The sequence below is a fragment of the Phoenix dactylifera genome, chromosome 12, assembly GCF_051530095.1.
Source record: "Phoenix dactylifera cultivar Ajwa chromosome 12, Ajwa_hap1_PhDact_Kaust_v1.1, whole genome shotgun sequence".
NCBI lineage: Eukaryota > Viridiplantae > Streptophyta > Magnoliopsida > Arecales > Arecaceae > Phoenix > Phoenix dactylifera.
In genome coordinates this window covers 2,164,507-2,185,469 of record NC_143201.1, presented here as the reverse complement: position 1 = coordinate 2,185,469, position 20,963 = coordinate 2,164,507, and the positions used below count along the sequence as shown (strand labels likewise).

Here is a 20,963-nt window from a genome sequence, read left to right as displayed (position 1 = left end):
CTAGGGAGCATCTTTTGATAATAGGGTTGCACACTGTAAAATTTTTCATTACAGAATCATTATAAAAGTCTAATTGGCAATGCATGTGCCCGTGTCTCTTGACAAACTAAAGGTTGTGTTCAAGTGGGGACAATCAAGATATGCTACAGGCCTACATTAATTATAGGGGAGCAAGAAACAGAAGACACAGTAAATTACATGTGAAATCATAAGTTTGAAGTCAAATTGGTCGGTACGAGAGCCCATATGATCTTGCTCATGTACTACTATTACTACTACTTTTGCTGCTACTTGTTTTTGTTGTTATTGATGGTACTGAAATCCAGCACAAATATGAAATGCAGATGGATGTGGAGATGCAGGACACTCAGAGAAGAACAAACAAGAAGGCAATTCAAAATTTGTGTTGTACAACCCTCCTACTGATCAGGGGCATAGTCTAAAGTACTGTTGGTAATCTTTTGTTGTTCAGGGGTTTTAATTGTTGTAAGTTTTGTATCACCATTTCCGAGTTACTGCAGATCGATGGACACTCATGGAGGAGCTGCTTTGGTTGGGGCTAATCTTAAGCTAGGCCAGGGGCCTTCTTGATATGACACTTAGAAAGGCCTAGCCTTTCTATAACAATAAGCAGCAGCAATAGTAAAAGTAGAAACAAAAAATTATGGAAAAAGCAAAAATATCGTTTCAGCCAGCTTCTTCGATTAAATGGTGCTTTCCATCCAACCAAAAAGGTCAAGGATCTAATCCCAGCTCATGATCCCCGAGAGAGAGAGAGAGAGAGAGAGAGAGAGAGAGAGAGAGAGAGGGCAGGGTCACCGTCGCTAGCTGTAGCTAGGGACCAGGTTATCAAAAACATTCTATGTTATATGGTGCAAGCAGAGATGAGAGGTGATGAGGTGCATTTATAGAGAGATGGAGAGGGTGGCAGAAGCTAAAGCAGTGTCACGAGGGAGAGGGTGGGGGAAGCTAAAGCACCGTCACGAGGGATGGCTGTGAGGGGCCTCCCTAGCAACCACCACGCCATGCATGGCTCGTGTTGGAGAGATGGATCTCCTCCCTCTCCCACCACCACCACCACCATTAAATTATGATGATTACAGACTGAGAACACACCCACCATTCTTCTCTCCCCTCCCTGCCCGTTTGTTAACCAATTTGATCGATCTGTCGATAGCTTCCTTTTAGATCCGCTGCTTAAATTTGCTTTGTTGGTGTGAGAGGTTGAAGCTGCCAGCATGATCTGGTCATCGAACGCCTGTCAGAAGATACTGTAAATCTCTCATATCACAGTGTAGTATACAGGTAGAAATATAGATAGAAAGAATAAATAGGTACGATACTTCTTGTTATTTTTATTGGATGTGTAGGGTTGTTGAGGAATGGATCTCTATATACATACATGTTGTGGAGCTTCTTTGGCATGTAATTTTATAGATAAGAAGAAGAAATAGAAATAGATCGATAGATATAGACACTAGATAGACCCTAAAACTATGGAGAGCATTCTCCAGCATTCACAGGTAGGTATATGGATGGATGGAGAGAGAGTGAGGGAGATGGGAATGGATGTTTACTGTAGGAAAGGTAGTTTCAGATCGCAGGAAGGGTATGGACAAATGAGTCTGACTCGGAGTATGTTGAAATTATAAGAAGGTAGGTGAATAGGTAAAGATACTATACAGACAAACCTCTCCTCACCTCCCTTCTTCCCCTCTCTCTCTCAGGGGATTCAGTTTGCAGAAGGGAGTAATCCTTGTTTGCAGGATAGACTGCATGGGGTTTTTGTGGATAAGATAGAAACCATAGGTATGACTCTCCATCAGATCATCTTGCAGCTTCACTCACTCACTCCCCAACAGAAGATCTCAAAATGCGTTCTCTTGAGACTGCTCACTCTCATCAACTGCGAAAAAATCAAATCCAAAGAGGTATACATAACTGCATAAGAATTCTCCTCATTTATTTACTTATTTTTTCATGTACACACAATGTCATTCTTATCTCTTCTTGGGCATCAAATTATACAGGTTATGCTGTTATATTTTGCTTTCAGTAAATATTCGGTTTGTCAGCCATGGAAATTATTTTCCTAGTCTAGTTTCAACTGTGGTAACTATAGTATAGGGAGAAAGACATGAACAGATAAATCTGAGGTTAGTATTCTTATTCATGTCCTTGGATTTGTTTTATATGTCAAGATGTATGTCCATCATGTTTGATATTCCGCCGACCCCAACATTCTTTTGAGTGCTACCACTACAAATATCCAGTACAGACTATGGAGAGTAGGATCGATACCTCCTGTCTTCACCTCCATGTCTTCCAGAATAAAAGGATTGAAGGTATGGCACATTTCAGAATACAGATAAAACTTTTCAAGTGTCTTCTACACCCTACCCACATCTATCACCATAGATTTATCTCTATGGCAAGCAAGCGCAACAAGTACAACTGCTCAAATCTTCCCAAGAACTAGGATCACAAGAACTTCACAACCAAGTTTGCATGTAAGTGCATTTCCATCTTGTATTTATTATGTGTTAATGTTCTATAGAGATCAAGGTGATGAGCTCGCACTTCCAATTAGAAGGCGAGCGTTGTTGTTATGATATTTGGCAGCATGATGAGGTACGTTGAGCATGGAATTACTGCTAGGATCAAGGTTCCGAGCTGCCATGGGGGCGGCAGATCCCCGACCATTGCATCGATAAAATCGGTAAGTATTATCTCCTATCGGAATAGTCAATAATCCATGATGCTCGCAGATTAAGATATAGTTTATGCTGAAAGATGGAGTTTAAATAGACACAGACAGGTGGGCCTGATCAAATTAACGAAGAAAGGAGGTCCTATGGTCCCTTTGAATGATCCGGCAACACTTAGATTATGGATAATGGGTGAAAGTTAATGCTAAGGTTACATAGCCATATTGATCATATACTACGATATTAGATGAATAATGACTAATACATAGTAAAATATATTGTTATGTCTATGCTGCAGTCTGTTCTTCTATAAGAAATTCTCATTAACTGATATATAATACAATACAATATAGTAAAACATCATATATATAATTTGCACATCTTTATCTATCTAAAGCCAATAGATCGCACTCAGAACCCTGTTAAAGTATGTGCATGTTTCAATGCTGATATGTTCTTCCTCAAAATTTGAATGCAGAAACATAAAGTAATGGAGATTTTTTTGCATATAATCCATTTCTTATATAATATTTCCAGAATTTATGAGCCCTCAATATTACGTTTAGGTTCTAACCGCATGTCATGTCGTTCTTTGGTTATTTGACCAGGTGACAAGGATATTTTGAGACAATGATGTACCTCTCCAGACTTCCACAAAGAGAGAACCAAGAGAAGGGAGATCTTCAAGTGGTAAAAGAATGTAGATATTTCTTTAGCAATTCAAACGAAAATCTGTTTAGGCCTCTTTTTCGAGTAATGACACTACCATATTTAGAAAGGAGCAATTCTACATGGACACATTCATGGATAAAATTTAGGGTAGAAATGTCTAGTTACTGAGGACCTTGTTTCAGAGAAAGAAAAAAAAACACTAATTTTGGTGTTAATCTGAGTGTGCATGTAAATTTAGTGCTCCTCACTAAAAATGTATAAAGATTTTAATAATATCTTTTCTTCTTTATTTTTTGGTACAACGGCTGCTCACCCTACTCTAGTGGAGGAGCAGCCAGCAAAATCAAGGGCCTAATGGTATCCTTTGCAAGACATTTGTGTTACCATATAATAGCAATACATTTAGCTCATGGTTTGTGAGTTAAAACCATAAGTCTACTTACATACCAATAAGTGCCATATATTCGATCTGTTCGAATTGGATCAATGAATCAATTGTTCTTTAAATAGTGTCTTTTTCAAACCAGGTTATGTTAGGCCTTTCCAGCCCAACTTGTGTGCCCAATTCCCTACATATATTCAGCGAGATGCCTCTAATAATTTCTTCCAAGACGTCCTATAACAATTCAGGACCCAATCCACCAAGGTGGTAGAAGTAATCATTTTGATTCATTGGCTCAATATAAATATCTATGATCTCCTCGGTGCGCAACCAATATGGACTAAATACATGCTAGCATAGGTTCTCCCACATATCCCTTTTTAAGTTCTAACATTCTTGCTAGACTAAGAACCCAAATCCAATTCGGTCCAATTTACAATTATACTATGATCTATTTATGTCAGCTCCAAAAGGATCCCTTATTTCATATGAGGTATGATTGATTCCGCTCTAATATCATTTATAACAATCTAAGATCTTTACCTAAACATGCACCTACACAAGTCCTCATACAATACTTTGTAACAATCCAAGACTTCACCCAAACAGGCCAATCAGAAGGTTTTATTTTGATTTCTTGGCCTTATATAAGAATCCAAGATCTCCCCAACAACAAACCGATATGGGACTAAATATATGCCTACATGGGTCCATATGTACTTCCCCCCTTAAAATGCTAGAATCCTTGCTGGTCTAAGAGTCTAAATCTAGTCAAATTTAATCATAGATACCATGATTAGCTCATGTTCAACCTCAAAGGGATCTATGATATAGTCTTCTAATTGATATAAACCATGGGTCAGGTTCTCTCTGATACTATTTATAACAATCCATTATTTAATTTAGAAAAACTAATTAGAAGGTACTATTTGAGTTTTTTTTTGCCCTAAAGATCTTTCTAATACAAAATCGACGTAGGACTAAACGCATACCCGCTACCTGAGTATTGAATCATAATTCCACATTGCACTTCTCGAAGTTTTGAATAAGCTCATGAATTCGCATGTAATCCACTTGCATCAAGCTTATTTATGAACTTAGATTTTGAGCACCTATTCACAAATAGTACCAACACTAACCACACAGAACAGTTCTAACACTGTTGATATCATCATCAACCGTAAGCAATCCATGTGCCTTCTTCCCTCCTTCGGTTTCCATTTATAGTAATTGATGAATGATTCCATTTGCCTGTCCTTCTATTGTCTCAAAAGAAATAGAGCCACCTCCTTGCGTCTCTCTCATGTTACCCCACCTTTCCTGATGTTCCTCTCTTCGCATTCGTAAGCTGAAGTCTTGGCCATCAGCCCATCATGGTGGAAGTAAGACTTGGTCTTCTCCAGTATTAATGACACAGCTGTGTTCTATGGAATAGTTATGGACAATCTCTCGATGGCTTTTGAAATGCTCCAATAATTGGCTTGGAGTGCTTGAAATAGCTCTAATTGAAGACGTTCGATCTTCTTTTTATCTTCCATCACTTGAATAAAGGGAGTAAAACAAAATCTAGGAAGTAAGTTCGATTTCTCTTCTAGAGTGAACAACAGTGGAGGTTATACTTCCATCCTTGCTCAAAACTGCAAAGAAGAGACGTCCAATCAGCGATATACATATATCTCATCTTCTAGAGTGAATCATGTAAGTTATACTGCCAAAAACTGCATGCACAAACTTTATTAGATATGTCTTAAGCTGCTTCTTTTCCTAAAGTATTTTTTTCATTGAGTTTTTGATTTACAGTCTTAGAAGCTACCTACCTTTTCAAATTGGGATTTGCATCCCATGGCATTACTTGCTGTTCATACATGCTCACAGGGGAGACCATGACAAATCTGAACTAAGAGTATGTATCAAAGAAAAAGAAAAAAATGGAGAAAAATGTTTCTAACATAAGACCAACAAGAAAATACGACAATAATGAAGTTTCATACTCATCATAATAAAAGTACTAATCAAACACAAGAAGAGTTCGAAAGAAAAAGGAAGCTTGCACATCAATATCATCTTCGTCGTGTCACAAATGTGTCGAGTTTTTCTGCATCTGTGTCGGCAGATAGCGTGCACGGGCATGTGGTAGGAGAGGATGCAATAATTTTGATGATAGAAATTAGCCTAATCAAACATATGCATTACCTCCCTTGCCTCAAAAAGCCAGACTCCATTGCCCAACAACATATCTGATGAGATCCGCATGTTTGTACTTAACTGTGAAAATATATGCATCATTACTGTTTGCTATGGCTTGTGACTCACCTGGAACAAAAAAGCCTATGAGCTAACATGCCATGGCTCCCATCAAAAGATAAACACTGCTATCAGTGATTCCTTGGGCAACTTCAAATGAACCATGATGATTTCAAGCTCATAAGACTTCATTGAGAATTATTGCAAGACTATGATAGCAAAAACTCCTGAAGGAGCTTTCTGAAGATCTAAAACTGCTACATATATTAATGGAAGGCAATAAAGCAGCTGACCAGGTGGTGAATCAAGCCGGGTCTTCTGGAGGCAATTAGGGTTTGAATGATCATGTACCTAGTGAGCATATAGATATTTTGACTCATGATGTATGGGGGGGCTTACCATGTAAGAATATAAGCTTGCAGCCCTGGCTTTAGAGCCATTTTGAGATAAAAAATGAAAGAAAACAACTAAAGGAGCTTAGCACTAGAGAATCATGCCAAAAGTCCATAGAACTCAGAATATCGACTAGGTTGAATTTGCTTTCACTTTTTAATCCTTCAGCTGAAATAACTGGAAAATCTTTTGCACCCCAATTCAAAGCCAGCATATTCATTGATTTTATTGAATTATTTTTCTTTGCCATTAACAAGTAATGAATCATTTGAAACAAAGATGCCTATCACAAAATATCATTATAGCCAGTATCAGAAGCATATGACAGACATTGTATCGGCAATAACAAGTAATTTTTTTTACTCTTATTATATATTGTAGATTATAACTATTATAGTTTTCTTGAACAGTTTTGGGCACCAACTGTTGAGTGGATAATAATGCTATGGAAATGTTGCTTTTAAGCCAACTACTAATCTTATTACTTGACTCCTCCACTACTTTATACAGTAGGTTGCCTTGGGATTTATAGAAGAAATGGGTATAAAAACAAAGTTTAATTAAAAATATATATAGTTAAAAAATGATTAGGAATAACTAGATCAAGTCTCTTGATTCAGAGCTGTACAACAAGCCTTCAGATTAATACATAAGTCTGCTTAATGTAATAAGCATCTTAGAAATTTTGAAGCTGAGCTAGGTAAAGTTAAAAAAATGTTTTAGTAATTAGTATTTTGTCTCGATTTCAATTAATATCCACCGAGGAAACTCCAGGAGAAATTCTAATCTTGATTTAAGGAAATAACATATAATTTGATGCGATGCAAATAGCAATTATACTCGGACTAAAAATTTGATTGTAGCACCAGTTCAGCCATCAATTGTAGCACCTATTCAGTGCATAAGATTGAGCATATTAAAAATTTAAGAATAATTAGCCCAGTGAAATCCAAGTCACATCCCGAATAATGAACGGGCCAACGCCATCTATTAGCGTAATTGAATATTACCTTTGAATGAGAAAAATCGAGTCCCAATTGCCAATAGTTCCTCCTTGCATCTTCTCCTATTATCCAATTCCTTAATGTTTGAACCACAATTTTCCATGCCTCTACTCAAACCTGATGAGGGGAACCATGGATGTTGCCATGCTAATTTAAAACTATTGCTAAGAGTGACAGAGTTAAAATATAAGAGCCACGTCTTACAAGCACATTTTAGTTCATAAAGAAAGATAACCACTCTTTCATCTGATATAATTGTGTTGGCCATCAATTGATGGTGGCTCTGAGCAACTTATGTAATCACGCTTAGTGCTGGATTCTAGACTTGATGCGTACATAACCATGACTTAATCATGCTTAGGTTTGTCGCTCTTTATTTCTTTTGCTTTGCACTTTGGCAATTCCAATAGTCAAATCGGCTAATCAAATGCATGATTGCCGAATATATGTAAAGGCATCTCAACTCTTAAGGTAACTACCATTGATGCTTAAGCTACACTTCTCAAGCAATCATTTTATTCTTGCGAGCACCAAGAAAGTTAGAGGTAAAAGTGAATCGGACAATATTTGCCCGAATCTCCACATCCGATTTTATCTGAATTCAAATACAAATTTGAATACATAACTAATATCTATATCCATATCTGTTAAAAAAAAAAAAATACAAATATAGATAGACAGTTATTTGATTTGTATACAAATATCTAATTTTATTAGAAATCTTATTTAGCCTAATATCTTTTGTTTGGTGGTTCATAAAGTTCAGCTATCACATTTATTCTCATATTTATATTTATATTGTCAATAATAATTTGTATCGGCATCCTTTTCAAAATAAATATAGATACGAATTTTAATATCAATTAATATCCATAACCATATTTGTATTTGTTAAATAAAAATAGATATAGAAATAGATATACTCTAATCCTTATCCGAACCATTTTTAGCCCTAATGAAAGTGCATCACCAAACCATAAGCTAATTAGGTTTTCATCTCGGCCTAGAGTCTATCAATATTCGGCAACTCCCGATACAATATATATGAAAACCTTAACCCTATTATCTCGACTAAAAGATAAGCTGATAAAATCTGAAATACTAACCACTACGATACGTTCATATTGGCCAATATTTTTTAATCATTTTTTATTTTATTAAATATAATTTATTAATTAATAAATCTTGAAATCAACACTTTAATATAGTTTTTAATCTGAATTTACCTTACAGGCCAAGATTTCAATATCTCACTTGGTTTTCTCCAAGTTTTCCTACTATACAAATTTGCAGCTGAGATAAACCAAGATCTCTGTTCATCTCGGTCCCAGCCACCTACCAAGATAACTAGTACATTGGGATTTAAAAGCCTCGATCTCACCATGATTTTCTGCGTATACATGCATGCACGCACTCTCTGGGTGTACATTTGAGGGCTGCAACACCTGCATCATCCGGGTTTTCACCATTTAAGAATTTTAGAAACAAATGGTCAAGAAGACCAGCCAAGAACTCAAAAGAGCAAGGCCTGGAACATAAAAGGAACCATTGACCACAAGCAGACAGCCAGCAAAAGCAAAAATTTGATAATAGATCCAGGAGTGTCTCAAATCCCTGGTATAAGTGATATCACCAGCCAACCACAACAGTCAAAAGAAGATTCACTTGAAACAGAAAAAACACCACTAATTGTTTCCTGACTGTTATAATACAGCCACCAGCTGCATTTGGCAAAAGCAAATTGAATGAATTGACCAAATGAAAACTAGTTTCAGCAAGAAGCAAAAGAGCCATGGACCATTAGAAAGGCATCTACTGAACTTGGCCATAATGCAAAAAAAGACTAATAAAATGACTTTCCGACCTTGTGCATTATATTTTATGACTTTCCACAGTTTATCCTCTCAGTCTCTATTTCTAAGGCAGATGATCAGAAGGATTTGAGATTTATCCTCTGCATTATATTTTGTTTTTGACTTCGCTTATGCTGTCAGGCTGCACTAGTTTAAGCAGAGATCCATACCGGCGAGAGACTACAAACCTCATATGACTTTAGATTGGGTGGAGCACTACAAAAGCCATCTTCAGAACTATGATTTTTCCAGTTGATCAGAGAAATGTGCCATTTCATAGTGTATAACGATGAGAAGATTGTCTATAACCAAACTAACCAACCAAAGAGATGAATAAGGCAAAATATACAGAAATATCTATCAAAAAATCATCGAATAAAAAAGCTAGCAGCATTTTTAACCAAAACCATCCACAGATTTTGTTTTTTGACCATATAAAAGCATGTTCCAAATTCTACATTTGAAGAGATGTTTTTCCCCTTTTCAAATTTACCACCAGATCACTTGCAGTGTTGAAATCATTTGTCCTCATCGATAAGCCCCAGTAAATACTTGACATTAATTATGCCAATTGAACATTTGCAGTATTAGAGGATCAACTATCTAATTCGTTATATGGAAAATTAAACAGAAATTTTGTTCACTGATTTTCCTTTAGGTAAAATTATCTCCAATGAGTTTTCCTCTCAAGCATATACTAAGCACAAGAGTTCCACAATGTTCACCGATTAGTTCCTTTTCTCATAGAAGATATAAGTCACAGAATTTCACATTGTTGATAATCACAAACCACGCTAGAATATTCTCATGGCTTGAAATTGCAGGGATCATAATAAAACCAATAGTTTGTAGGACCCTGCCTCCTATAATTTACCTTACGGAATCAAAATCAAAACTCTACAATTTCCTTCCACTTGCATCCTAGGATTAAAACTTTCCAGCAGAGTTAGCGAATGCCAACATCAATGCAACTCAATCTAATCTGCAAAGTTGCTCCACTTATCTAAATCTTTCATTTGAAACAAGAGCAATAAAAGAGGCTATATATTTCTTTTAGGATGATTTCTATGCTGGAAAACTACTGCAAACCTGCAATTGGGTATACAAATAACAGCATGTTCAGTTCAAGATGCATTTTTGCACATGCTCAGACATATAAAAGTTTCATTCTTCCCCATATGACAATCAGCACTAGTCACGATCACTCTAATATATCAGTCTTTTCTGGTCGCTGACAAAATGCTACACTTCATCGTTTGGCTCACAATTGCTTATAGATATCTTGAATGTTATACAGGTAAAATAATAATCTGTTGATCCTTTCTAGCGCAAAGTAAACATGATACCCCAAATCCAATTATACAAATATGCCTTAAAATTTTATAACATGTTCTTTTTGCTCCTTATAGTAAAATATATTCTGAATGATTCTTAATTCCATTAGCATTTTTCTTTGTACTCTTAAATAATTGTTTTTTTGGTTCCAGGCAAATCCAGCCTGTTTCAATTATCAAGCACCTAAAACATGCTCTCAAAATCAAAAACATAAACCTTGATAAGGATTGGATATTAGAGAGAAAGAAAAGTGAATGGGACAAGCCAGCTGGTGTAAATGCCAATGAGTCATGAAAACAAGCATATACCTTAACAGAGAAAACTGAATCAAACAAACAAGCCAGTAAAATTTCTGGTGAGAAGTCCTGAAAACAACAGTATACCCTAAACAAGCTCAAAATTATCACATATGTGCATCAAGTTCAAAGAATGTTACTACACTTGCATGAACAGTAAGTGCAGGAAAATGCTGATGTTGCTCTGCCCAAATTCTCTTAAACTACCTGAACCAGGCCGCCTAGCTTTGCACCTTTAAGTACTCAAAATCCAGAGATCCATACTTTCACCCATCTACAGAATTTCTTCTAAGGAAGTTACCCTTTGCAACTGAAAATCATTTTGCCTCTTATCGTACCAAATCGATAATCATTGGTGCCTAAGTATTATGCCACTTATGTATCTAATTAAATATGAGAAAATTTAAAATATTTCTTCTGAATTTGATTTAGCAAGTTATTTCATCTCATAGGCACAGAGAACATTCTGTGTTTATCTAGGATATATAAATGCAAGATACATCACAAATTCTTGTCTGAGTTTTTTTTCTTTTTTAATGGTCCATGATATTTGAATCTAACATGAATTTCCAAACTACAAAATATGGTACATGACAAGTGACGTGCAGAAAAATCTTATGCAAATATAGATTTCCATCCGAAGTGTGCTTGTTACATGAACCCTCACTCCAGTTACTTCCAAGGATGTAAACAGATTTAGGCCCATCTAGCAAATTAGGAGAATTCCATACTTTGAGAATATAATCTTGATTCACATTTCATGCTTTAAGAAAAAAGAAAGTGAACCGAGCTTAAAACTCATCTAATTCTTACTACAAATGGAGCTTGAGCTAACAGGGTAGCAATAATATAGCATGAATATTGTCTTCCACATAATTGAGGACCAATGCATCTGTAAATCGCTTGGACATGCAAAACTGCAAAACCGTTGACTGGTTGAACGTCTAACCTTTAAACTCAGCACAGTGTCATTTCAGAACAGGTCGATGATGATGATCACCAAAGAAAAATAAATGGCTCTCCATTGCAGGCTATCCATCAGTTTTACGAAGGCTGGTGAGTTATAAAGTAAGGTCCCTATTTGAACTGGTCGTAGAGAATTTCTATTTTGAAATTCATAACCATGCCCGATGCATCTCCATGCAGTAAAAAATTCCTCTTTGACACTGCTTGACAACTACAGGGCAGCTACTTCAAGATTGGAAACTCCTTTCATTTTGGCAAATCTAAGCTCAATGTTGGATCCGATTGTGGTCTTTTGGGTTCTCGATCCCCCAAATGCAGAGAAACACAAAGATCTTCATCAGTAGAATTTCTTAGTTCAGAAAGGTTTTTCAGTTCAGGATTGTCCTCTTGGTTGCGATGCATAGGGGACATGCTGATGAAATTTGGAATGAATTGATGCTCTTCAACATTATTTGCAGCCTCACCTGTATCCACCTGAAATTCAGTTTGTGTAAATGGTGGATTCATTGCTGAGCCAGAAGCACCTTCAGGAGGTAACTGTTGGATGTTAAGACCTAAAGGTTCATAAATTTCACCGATCTTTTCGTTTACAAGGGTGCCTACAGTAGGAGATGAGTCCCCAACCGCAGAATTGACTGCTGCAGCGCATCTTTGCTCCTGCAGTGCATCTTTGATCACAAAATTAAAAACAAAAATGATTAAACATTTCGGCAGAGGAAACAAAAAGGACAGCATCACGATGTATTATGAGATCTTTTACAGCTCGGATGAAAAATAAAAAGCTACAAACCTTGGAGTCCTTCACTCGTAGTAATTAGATCAAGTTCCAAAAGATTGAGAAGGCGACCCAGATCAACTCCACTTGTCCAATTCTCCGGACCTTGACCACTTTTAAGCTTCAACCTTCCACGATTCGCTGTCCCACCCCATATAATACCTATTGGCTGGGGCTTCTCGCCATCTTGGCCTGTCAAAATGATGAGGCTCCCACTATCACCTTCCAGATCGAATGTTTGTTGGTTCTCCCCCACAACAAGAAAATCAGTGAAGAAGCAGATTCCTTTCTCATCATTGTACTCCAGAGCATAAGCCATTACAGTTCCAGTTGTCAAACCAGAGCTCCTTCCAACCTTCACCACTTGTCTCCCAATGAGGCTGTTGATTGGTGATTGCAGGTCTATAATCTTAACATCTCCAATCTCACCCACTCCCTTCACTAAAGTGGTGACACTGGACATGTCAAAGTCATCAGCAAAGGGGATAAATGCCCCATCAGCTCGCACAAAAGTCTCTGCAGGTGCATCAGAAGGTAAGAGGTATGTTTGGGAATTAGAACACCAATCAACCAAAAACAGAAACCAAGCAACAGAAGTTATTTCAGAAGAATGTGCTTTGCTATGCCATCCTAAATGATAACAAAGATAGTTAACATTCACTGAAGCTAACACCACAATGTCACTTTCTCAATAATTTGTATACAGATCACATTTGCATCCCATGGACTTAGTGTGGCTGTAAAGAAAATCTACAAAATCAATGTCACTTTCTCAATAATTGGTATACAGATCACATTTGCATCCCATGGACTTAGTGTGGCTGTAAAGAAAATCTACAAAATCAATGAAATATGTGCAGTACTAGAATAAGTGATCTAGGAGTCATAAGCATCTATTCATGTTTTTAACAAAAGATGGTAGGAGCATGAACAAGCATCTAGCTGAATTGGACTAAGATTTTTTTTCATTTATGATCTTACAAGCTCAAGGGATATATATTTGTTTCAAATTAGACTGAAACACCCATAAAACACCTATTGATTTGAGATGCTAATTCCACATAACAATAGTATGACATAAATAATCTGGAACTCTGTTACCTGGGTTTGTTCCAGCATAGATCTCATACCAAACATCATCTGTGATAAAAGATGTTGCCCTTTCAACGGCGCCCAGATAGACTCCAGGTCCAAGGTTGGGCGGCAATGGATGAAACATTTTCTGGTTAGGGTAATCCAAATCAACAGCAACATGCCGATTTGTGAGGAAACCAACTTGTTTGTTTCCTGAGCGACTTTTCACGATGGCCCCTAAGGTTCCATATGTTTCTTGGCTTGCCACCTGACCATGACAGCGAAGGAGTCAGAACAACTGAAGAGATCGCACTAAAATAATTATATAATGAGAGCAAAGTAACTTAATATGAGTGGAATATACTTGATTGATGGTGGAGATTGTGACTTCATTGAAGAATTCAATTGACATTTCATCCTCAGATAGATATTTGGCCAAGAATACAAGAACAAAGCAAAACAAACAACCACATAATAACCAGAAAATAAATAACCAGCAAATAATTTATTAATCAAATGCAACTAATTGAACTTGCCCCAAAGGATTCTCTTCCTTATGGAGTGGTTCAAAGAGAATTTGTTTTTTTCATGCCTTATGCACAATATCGAATATTCATTGCTGGTAGCCAATGGTATACTTGAATCATTTATGGAATCAATTGTGGCCTTCGCATGGTTAAAAAGGGCGGCCCAATGCACGAGGTTCTCGCCGCTACATGTTGGAGGTTGGAGAGGAGGGGGGGGGGGGGGGGGGGGGGGAGTTGTTGGGGGGTTGGGTTCAAATGTAAACAACCTTACCCCCTATGCAAAGATGTTATTTCCATGTTTCAAACCTGTGACACCCAAGTCATAATGGAGAAACCTTTGCAAGATTGCATATAGAAAAGAGTTAAAGACCTAGCTACCCATCACAACTTTGATGATCTAGGTTCAAAGCCTAGTTACGCCCCTAAATGGGACTGGCATCCGATGCTAAAACAACATTATCGGAGGCACATTTAGGAATATGAGGAATTTTAGGAACATAAAAAATCAACATTGCTAGAATGTGGTCTCATGGTGAGCTAATGTGATTTTAGAAGAGGACAACATCAAGGGTAGAATTTTTATATAGATTAGATGATGGCAAATGCAGAGGCAAGATAGATGGATTAAAATCCATATGGAGCAAGTGGAGCACATACACCTCAATCAAAAATATAGATTAGTGTGGATTATACCAAGTGGAACACAAGGATATGATACGAGAATGATGCATAAGCGCTAACGTAGATACTAGAGGCAAGAACAAGCTAGGGAATAAGCCTCAATATGTGATTAAAAATATGCAAGGTTCTTCAAAATGTGATTAAAAACTTATCAAAATAAGCCTCCAAGCAAAGCAATTCAATTAAAGCCAAAGAAAGGGCAATCAACTCATAAAAAACACAACAAACCACTAAAAGATGGAAATAGTTTACATGAACAGGATAGCTTCAATGAAATCTCAGATGGACCAACTGGCGACATGATTTCATGAAATCCAGAGTAGGCCAACTAAGCTGATTTGGGGGTTGGATGAGGTCAACCATGGCGAAACTTGGGCCATCCAAAGAAGATTGGGCACTCATATCCTCAACCAAACAGGCGAGGGGGAAGGCCCAAGAGGTCAAAAAGACCTTAGAGATATAAATTACAGGTAGTGGGGTAGGTTGGTGAAACCACGATAGTTAGAAAATCAAATTTCGAATTTCTCCAGAAGTGAAGAGTGTGAGAGTAATAAAATTCCAAATCTCCTTTTTAGGGGTACAGAAATCTCCATTTTCCAAAACCAGCCACTGTACTAACCTGCCTCAAGAACTTAAAATGCCTTCATGTTTCTCCAGATACCCTCCTAAGTTTCCAACAGGAAGCAACACAGGCCATTTGACATGGCTCCATTGACCAGCCCAGATATAAGACAAGCACAAAACAAAAAGAATGCAACTAGAGTACGGAAGTGGAGAACGGTATATCTATACAAAATCTCTTCTTCATGAAGCTCTTAGGAAGGGGTTTAGCAATAAGTAAACAGAACAAGAGACATGATATTTATATAGTGAAGCAGCATTGAGTTCACAAAAACAGTTAATGAATGTGACAGCTAATTATATGCACATGATGTAATAGGAGCATGCTCACAATGGCAAAAAACATAGAGCAATAGAAAGAATGAAAGGACTAGGGGAGCAATTTATATAGTATGCAGTAGTTTATATACTTCATAACACCATCATGCAATAGAAAGTGCTTTGTCTCATCCAATTTTTCCGTGGATAGCTGAAATGACTTCCATGTGCTATAAATATACAGACTATGATATAGCAATCTAAACACAATATTATATTAGAATCAGAATAAAACCACAAAGAGGATAGGATCATAACATATTAATAAATTGGCTTGAGAAAAGAGGAATTGTCTTGATAAGTAAGAGAGCATTTACTGTTTTTCAAAATATCTCACCAAGCCACTATGAGGAAGATCCATAATATATGAAGAGCAATCCTTAATCCCCCATTGGTATGTCTTTTTTACATGCTTGCAGACACAACAATTTAAACTAACGATGCATGTCACCAGGATGCATCACAATCTTTGTCAGATAAATGGTGGATAAGTGTGAATAGATACCTGAGAACCTGAACCTATGCATGGATCACTTCCACGCAACCCATCCACAAGCTTGTTGTACAATTGTTCCTTAGGAGTTGGTGCTGGTGCACCATAGTAAGAGAATTCCACAACATCTACATCACACCATACACCACCTGGTCCCTATTTATGAAATAAAAAAGTAATTTCATGATAAACAGGCAAAGAAAATCTCTGAAAAAATAAAGGTATGTTATCAAATCCAATTTGAGCAAGAGGGCATCACACAGCAGTAAGATAACATATCAAATTACCTCTGAAATTAAATGATACAAAATTATAAACTATAAATGTACCTCAAGAGCAGATGGCAGACATTGATTGCGGTTGAGCCATTTCCTGTGAACTTTTCGTGCCACAAAAACAAGAATTGCCGGTATGTCAGTCAACTTCCCTTTCCTGATTCGAAAGCCTACTGCTGTTCCTAGACTAAAACGACGCAAGATCTTGCTATGAAATGCTCTTATAGTCATCAAATCAAGCAATGTCGTGGCTTGTTGACCAGCTGGCAGTCTGCCAAGACGTCCTGGCAGTACTCCTTTCTGAAGGTTCCCGAAGTAATTTGCCCGGCCTTCAGCAGCACCATGCATTAAGGTAGAATTGGGCCAAGAAAAATATGCAGCACTGCTTTCAGAGTGCTGACAACCTGATGCAATTGGTTGGAGAGGAGATGGACTGCAAGAGGGCAGGTACGGGTGATTGCATATATTTCTTTCCATATCCAGGGCCGATTCCTCTGATTGTGATGATCCTGAGTGATGGCCTCGAGTGTCTGAAGGCCTCATGATGCAAATTATGTGCTATGCCCACATCTAGCTAATTCCAGATATCTTAAATATGATCAGGTGATGGGTCTGAGAAAGCAAGATCTAAAAACCTGAAACCCAAATCCTTTTCTAAAAATAGTTCCGATGATTAAGAAGAATTGAAAAGGAGCTCTTCGTTAATGATGTTGAAATGACGTAGATATAGTCACTGAAAAGGGCAATAATCCCACATAAAATGTTTGTCAGAAATATACCTTCCACACATAACAGGCATCTTGCAATGATTTTTGTTGGTAAAAAACATGACGATATTAATTTTTAAGTCTTCCAAAGAAAATAATTAATAAATCCAGCATCTGCATGAAAAGAAAATTAGATACAAACGAACTGTAATGAACAAGTACTTACTATCAAGTACATTATGGAAGACACATGAAAACTGGGTAAGAATCTAAAGACTCATCAGAAAAATAAATCTCCGAGGTTGGCATAGATGCATATAACTTAGGGCCTCTCCTTTCCATGCCAAATGAAGCTGATCAATTGATGCTTGTGCAATCCAGGAACAAAGGAAGAAAAAAGGGAAGATAAAGCAGACTGCATGGTAGAAATGGCAGTGCCCATGGCCCAAGGGAAAGCTCGGTATGAAGTTAAACAGAATATCAATTAATTATTGGAGAAAAAAAACAAAGACCATCGGAAAGGTACGTTGAGTGAAAGTTACAGAAATATCTTTCTCTAGCTGCTATGAAGGCACTAAAATATGATCAATTCAGAGAGGACTATGGGAAAAGCATTCAGTAAATTTCTTTTGCTGAACCGTGCAGGGAATGGGAAAGACTCGAAATTAGAGCACAAAATGAGGTCATCTGACAAACAAAGAAGCAAAAACAGTGCCATCTCGTCAATGCTAAAAATCCGTTTAGAATCTAGAAAAGATCTGATTTTTGCAATCGGTTAAACAAAAGACCGAAAACCCCCAATGTGTGGAATGCTCGCATCGAGAGCAACCGAAAAGACCCATCAGAATCTAAACTGGGGCTCCATGATGAGTTCAGTAACCAGCTGAAAGAAAAAGCAAGGCGAAAACCACCTGAACGGCTAAAAAGATCTCTCTTTTCCACCATTTTAACATTTTAAAGAAAGCCATAAATGAGAAAACAACGGAAAAAACACTTTCAAAAAACATTTTTCCCCTGCGATTTTCCTTGTATAAATTGTCAATTATAAAGAGGAAACCAGGTAAATCTGTCCAAAAAGGCAGTATTTTGATAGGTTTCCGGCAACAGTAGACCCCGAACGGACAAAAAGCAGCGATTAAACTCAAGACCAAACTCAAATCCGCCCCTTCTCTTCTCAAAACCCGCAAACATAGGAAACCCAGCACCATCCAAGAAACAAAAATGGTCAGGTAAATACAGCTCCCTCCTATACAGCACGATTATTGCCCTCTAAATCACATGGACGAGCGAAAAAAGCCATTTTTAAGGGGATTCTGGAAGGAAAAGGGAAGAAGAGGAGGAGGAGAAGGAGGAGGAGGAGGAGGCTCACCCAGAAATCGTAGGCAATGGAGGTATGATCACTGAAGCGAGGGCCGCTGCTCGGCTCCAAGACGGGTCTCCTCGGAGATCGCTGACGGAGTTCGGAGGCTTTGGGAAAGCTGTCGGCTTGGCGGATGGTAGAACCGATCGCAGTGTGGGGGATCGGTAGACTGGGCCATCGCCTTGGGGGAAGAGGGGCTGAAGACAAGGGGGAGAAGGAGAGGGGGAGAAGAGGACGGAGGGTAGTGAGGGATTTTTAAAGGGAGAATGGGCCAAAGCCAAACGCATGAAAAAGGACCACCATTGGAAATTAAAATCGACCACACATTTTTTTAAAAAAAAGAAATAGGAAGAAATAGGAAAAAATGCTTAAAATAGCCAGGTTTACACCCATTCTTTTTTCTGGTTAAACATAGCAGCATCCTTTTAAATAATTTAATATAAACTAGAACTCAGCTGACTGTGACCATGGTATGCTTGAAACTGATCTTGTTACTTTTTAAGTCATAATTTTGGATCCAAACTCAACCTTTTGATCATCTGAGTCATATTAGGCTCCTGAAACATATATTTTTAAACATAATAGATCATTTATATTGAATTACTTTCAAGCATTATATAGATTTAACCGAAAATATTCGATTAAGGACTAAGTTGGATGGGGTTTGAGTTTGAGTCAAAATATTTTTCATTTCTGTTGTTACTAAAATAATAACAATTATCGATCAAATATAAAATCATTAAAAGTTTTCAAATTTTGAAAAAATAAATACTTAATAAATTTTGAATATTATATATAAATATGAATATGATTAAGAGAAGGTCAGACATTGGAGAGGATCCGAAGAACTGCGGTGGGAGCTATAGCTCTTCCAAGAATCAACAAAGCTCATATACGATTACATGCCTGATTCTCTTTTGTAAAGTTCTATCCTTTATTCCTTTCATATTTGGCCCTCGTGTTAAATCTAAATATTCTCGGATAAGAGATAGAGAAGAAAAAAAAAGACATCATCAAATTTTAAAAAGAATTAGTCAAAGATTATTGAGAGAGATTAAGTGGTCACAGGGATCTTTTGGTATTGGCCACAGGGATCACAGATCGCTATTTCCCATCTCCTTCTTGCTGATGGTTGCCTTTTATTTTCAAGGCAAGTTGCACCAAAAAAAAAAAAAAAAAATCTGAGGCAAGGAAATAGATTGCAGAATCTTAGAAATACTTGGGTGCTCCAGTACCACCTAAGAAACTGTGGTCAACTGAGCTGCAGGTTATCAGGTGATGATTACTTGGGATGGAGAGAAAACTACAACACCTAGGTAACAACAAAGCAGATGCACCTTAAAGCACTGCGAGGTGCTCCTCCAAGGATTTTATTCTTCCTTTGGAGACTCGCAGGGGCCTACCTTATGGTGCTGCTCTTTATCAGAGAAATATTGGCCAACCAACTTGCAGGTGGTGTTCCCATAATTGTGAAGATGCTAGACACTGTTTCTTCCTATATCTCAAGGCCGAGATGGCGTGGCAAAGCTTTCATGGCTCGAAACAGTGAGCTCCAGGAACTACTAATTTGCAATGGGTTTATGAACTATTTAATGACTTGCCAGTTCTTGATGTTATGACTTCTTGGGAGCTCTTTATGTGCATAATCTTCACTCCAACCGCATCTCGCTTGAAGGTGATGATTATTCGAATACTGTCATGCATGTCTTGGATTAGCAATGGTGCAGCCATTTGTCATCCTTAATTTTCTGATGGACTGGAATGCCCTAAAGAGCAAGAAAGGAAACAACAAAAAGAAGAAGAAAAAAAAGAAAATAAAAGAAAGGAAACAAGCAACAAAGGAAGGAAGAAAACAGTAAAAGGTTAAAAAAACTACCAAGTAGTAAACCAATTATTCTAGATCTACAAGTAAGAAGAGAACTGCAATTATTTTGAAAAAAACTGAAAGCCAAAAACTATGCTAATTGAAGGGGATTGTCACGCCCCCGCCTCCGCGGGATACGTGCGGCACCCAGTGCCCATGTGGGGGCCACATGAGGGGGGAACACGGAGCTCCCCCTCATGCGCGCGCTGCGCGCACCGTTCAGATCCCTCTACGGTTTTGTTTTCCATTCAAAACGCATCTGCATGATTTGGAGACACCCACCTCATATGCTTAGGCTTTGAAACGAGTCTTTCTGATATGGGACTATTGAGCCTTACAAGGATAACCAGCAGTTTCACCACCTTGCTACCAAGAGAACTATGTCATTTCCAGCAACTCCATCAACTGGCCTTGC

At 37.6% G+C, this 20,963-nt stretch overlaps 1 protein-coding gene and 1 long non-coding RNA gene across 9 annotated transcripts; one reads left to right on the top strand and one right to left on the bottom strand.

The window, feature by feature from the left end:
* The first annotated feature begins 374 nt into the window (after positions 1 to 374).
* LOC113463279 (uncharacterized) lies at positions 375 to 3,763 on the top strand. Of its 4 annotated transcripts, none has more exons than XR_016398082.1 (3): positions 547 to 2,510; positions 2,594 to 2,719; positions 3,317 to 3,763. It is a non-coding gene; the product is annotated as an uncharacterized LOC113463279 (long non-coding RNA). The 4 variants fall into 4 exon arrangements; XR_016398081.1 differs by having other exon boundaries at positions 548 to 2,510; positions 2,591 to 2,719; XR_003387263.4 differs by having other exon boundaries at positions 550 to 1,931; positions 2,031 to 2,719.
* Positions 3,764 to 11,490: 7,727 nt separating this feature from the next.
* LOC103715645 (protein NARROW LEAF 1-like) lies at positions 11,491 to 18,987 on the bottom strand. 5 transcript variants are annotated; one of them, XM_039129749.2, is made up of 6 exons: positions 18,694 to 18,987; positions 16,672 to 17,191; positions 16,355 to 16,498; positions 13,730 to 13,970; positions 12,644 to 13,144; positions 11,491 to 12,521 (listed from the first exon to the last, which is right to left on the bottom strand). In XM_039129749.2, exons 2-6 carry the CDS (start codon positions 17,158 to 17,160, stop codon positions 12,100 to 12,102), a joined length of 1,797 nt encoding a protein of 598 aa, XP_038985677.2. In that variant the 5' UTR covers positions 17,161 to 17,191; positions 18,694 to 18,987; the 3' UTR covers positions 11,491 to 12,099. The 5 variants fall into 5 exon arrangements, with proteins under 5 accessions (XP_038985677.2, XP_008801568.3, XP_008801569.3 ...); XM_008803346.5 differs by having other exon boundaries at positions 16,672 to 17,350; positions 18,694 to 18,980; XM_008803347.6 differs by having other exon boundaries at positions 16,672 to 17,252; positions 18,694 to 18,951.
* Positions 18,988 to 20,963: the final 1,976 nt, after the last annotated feature.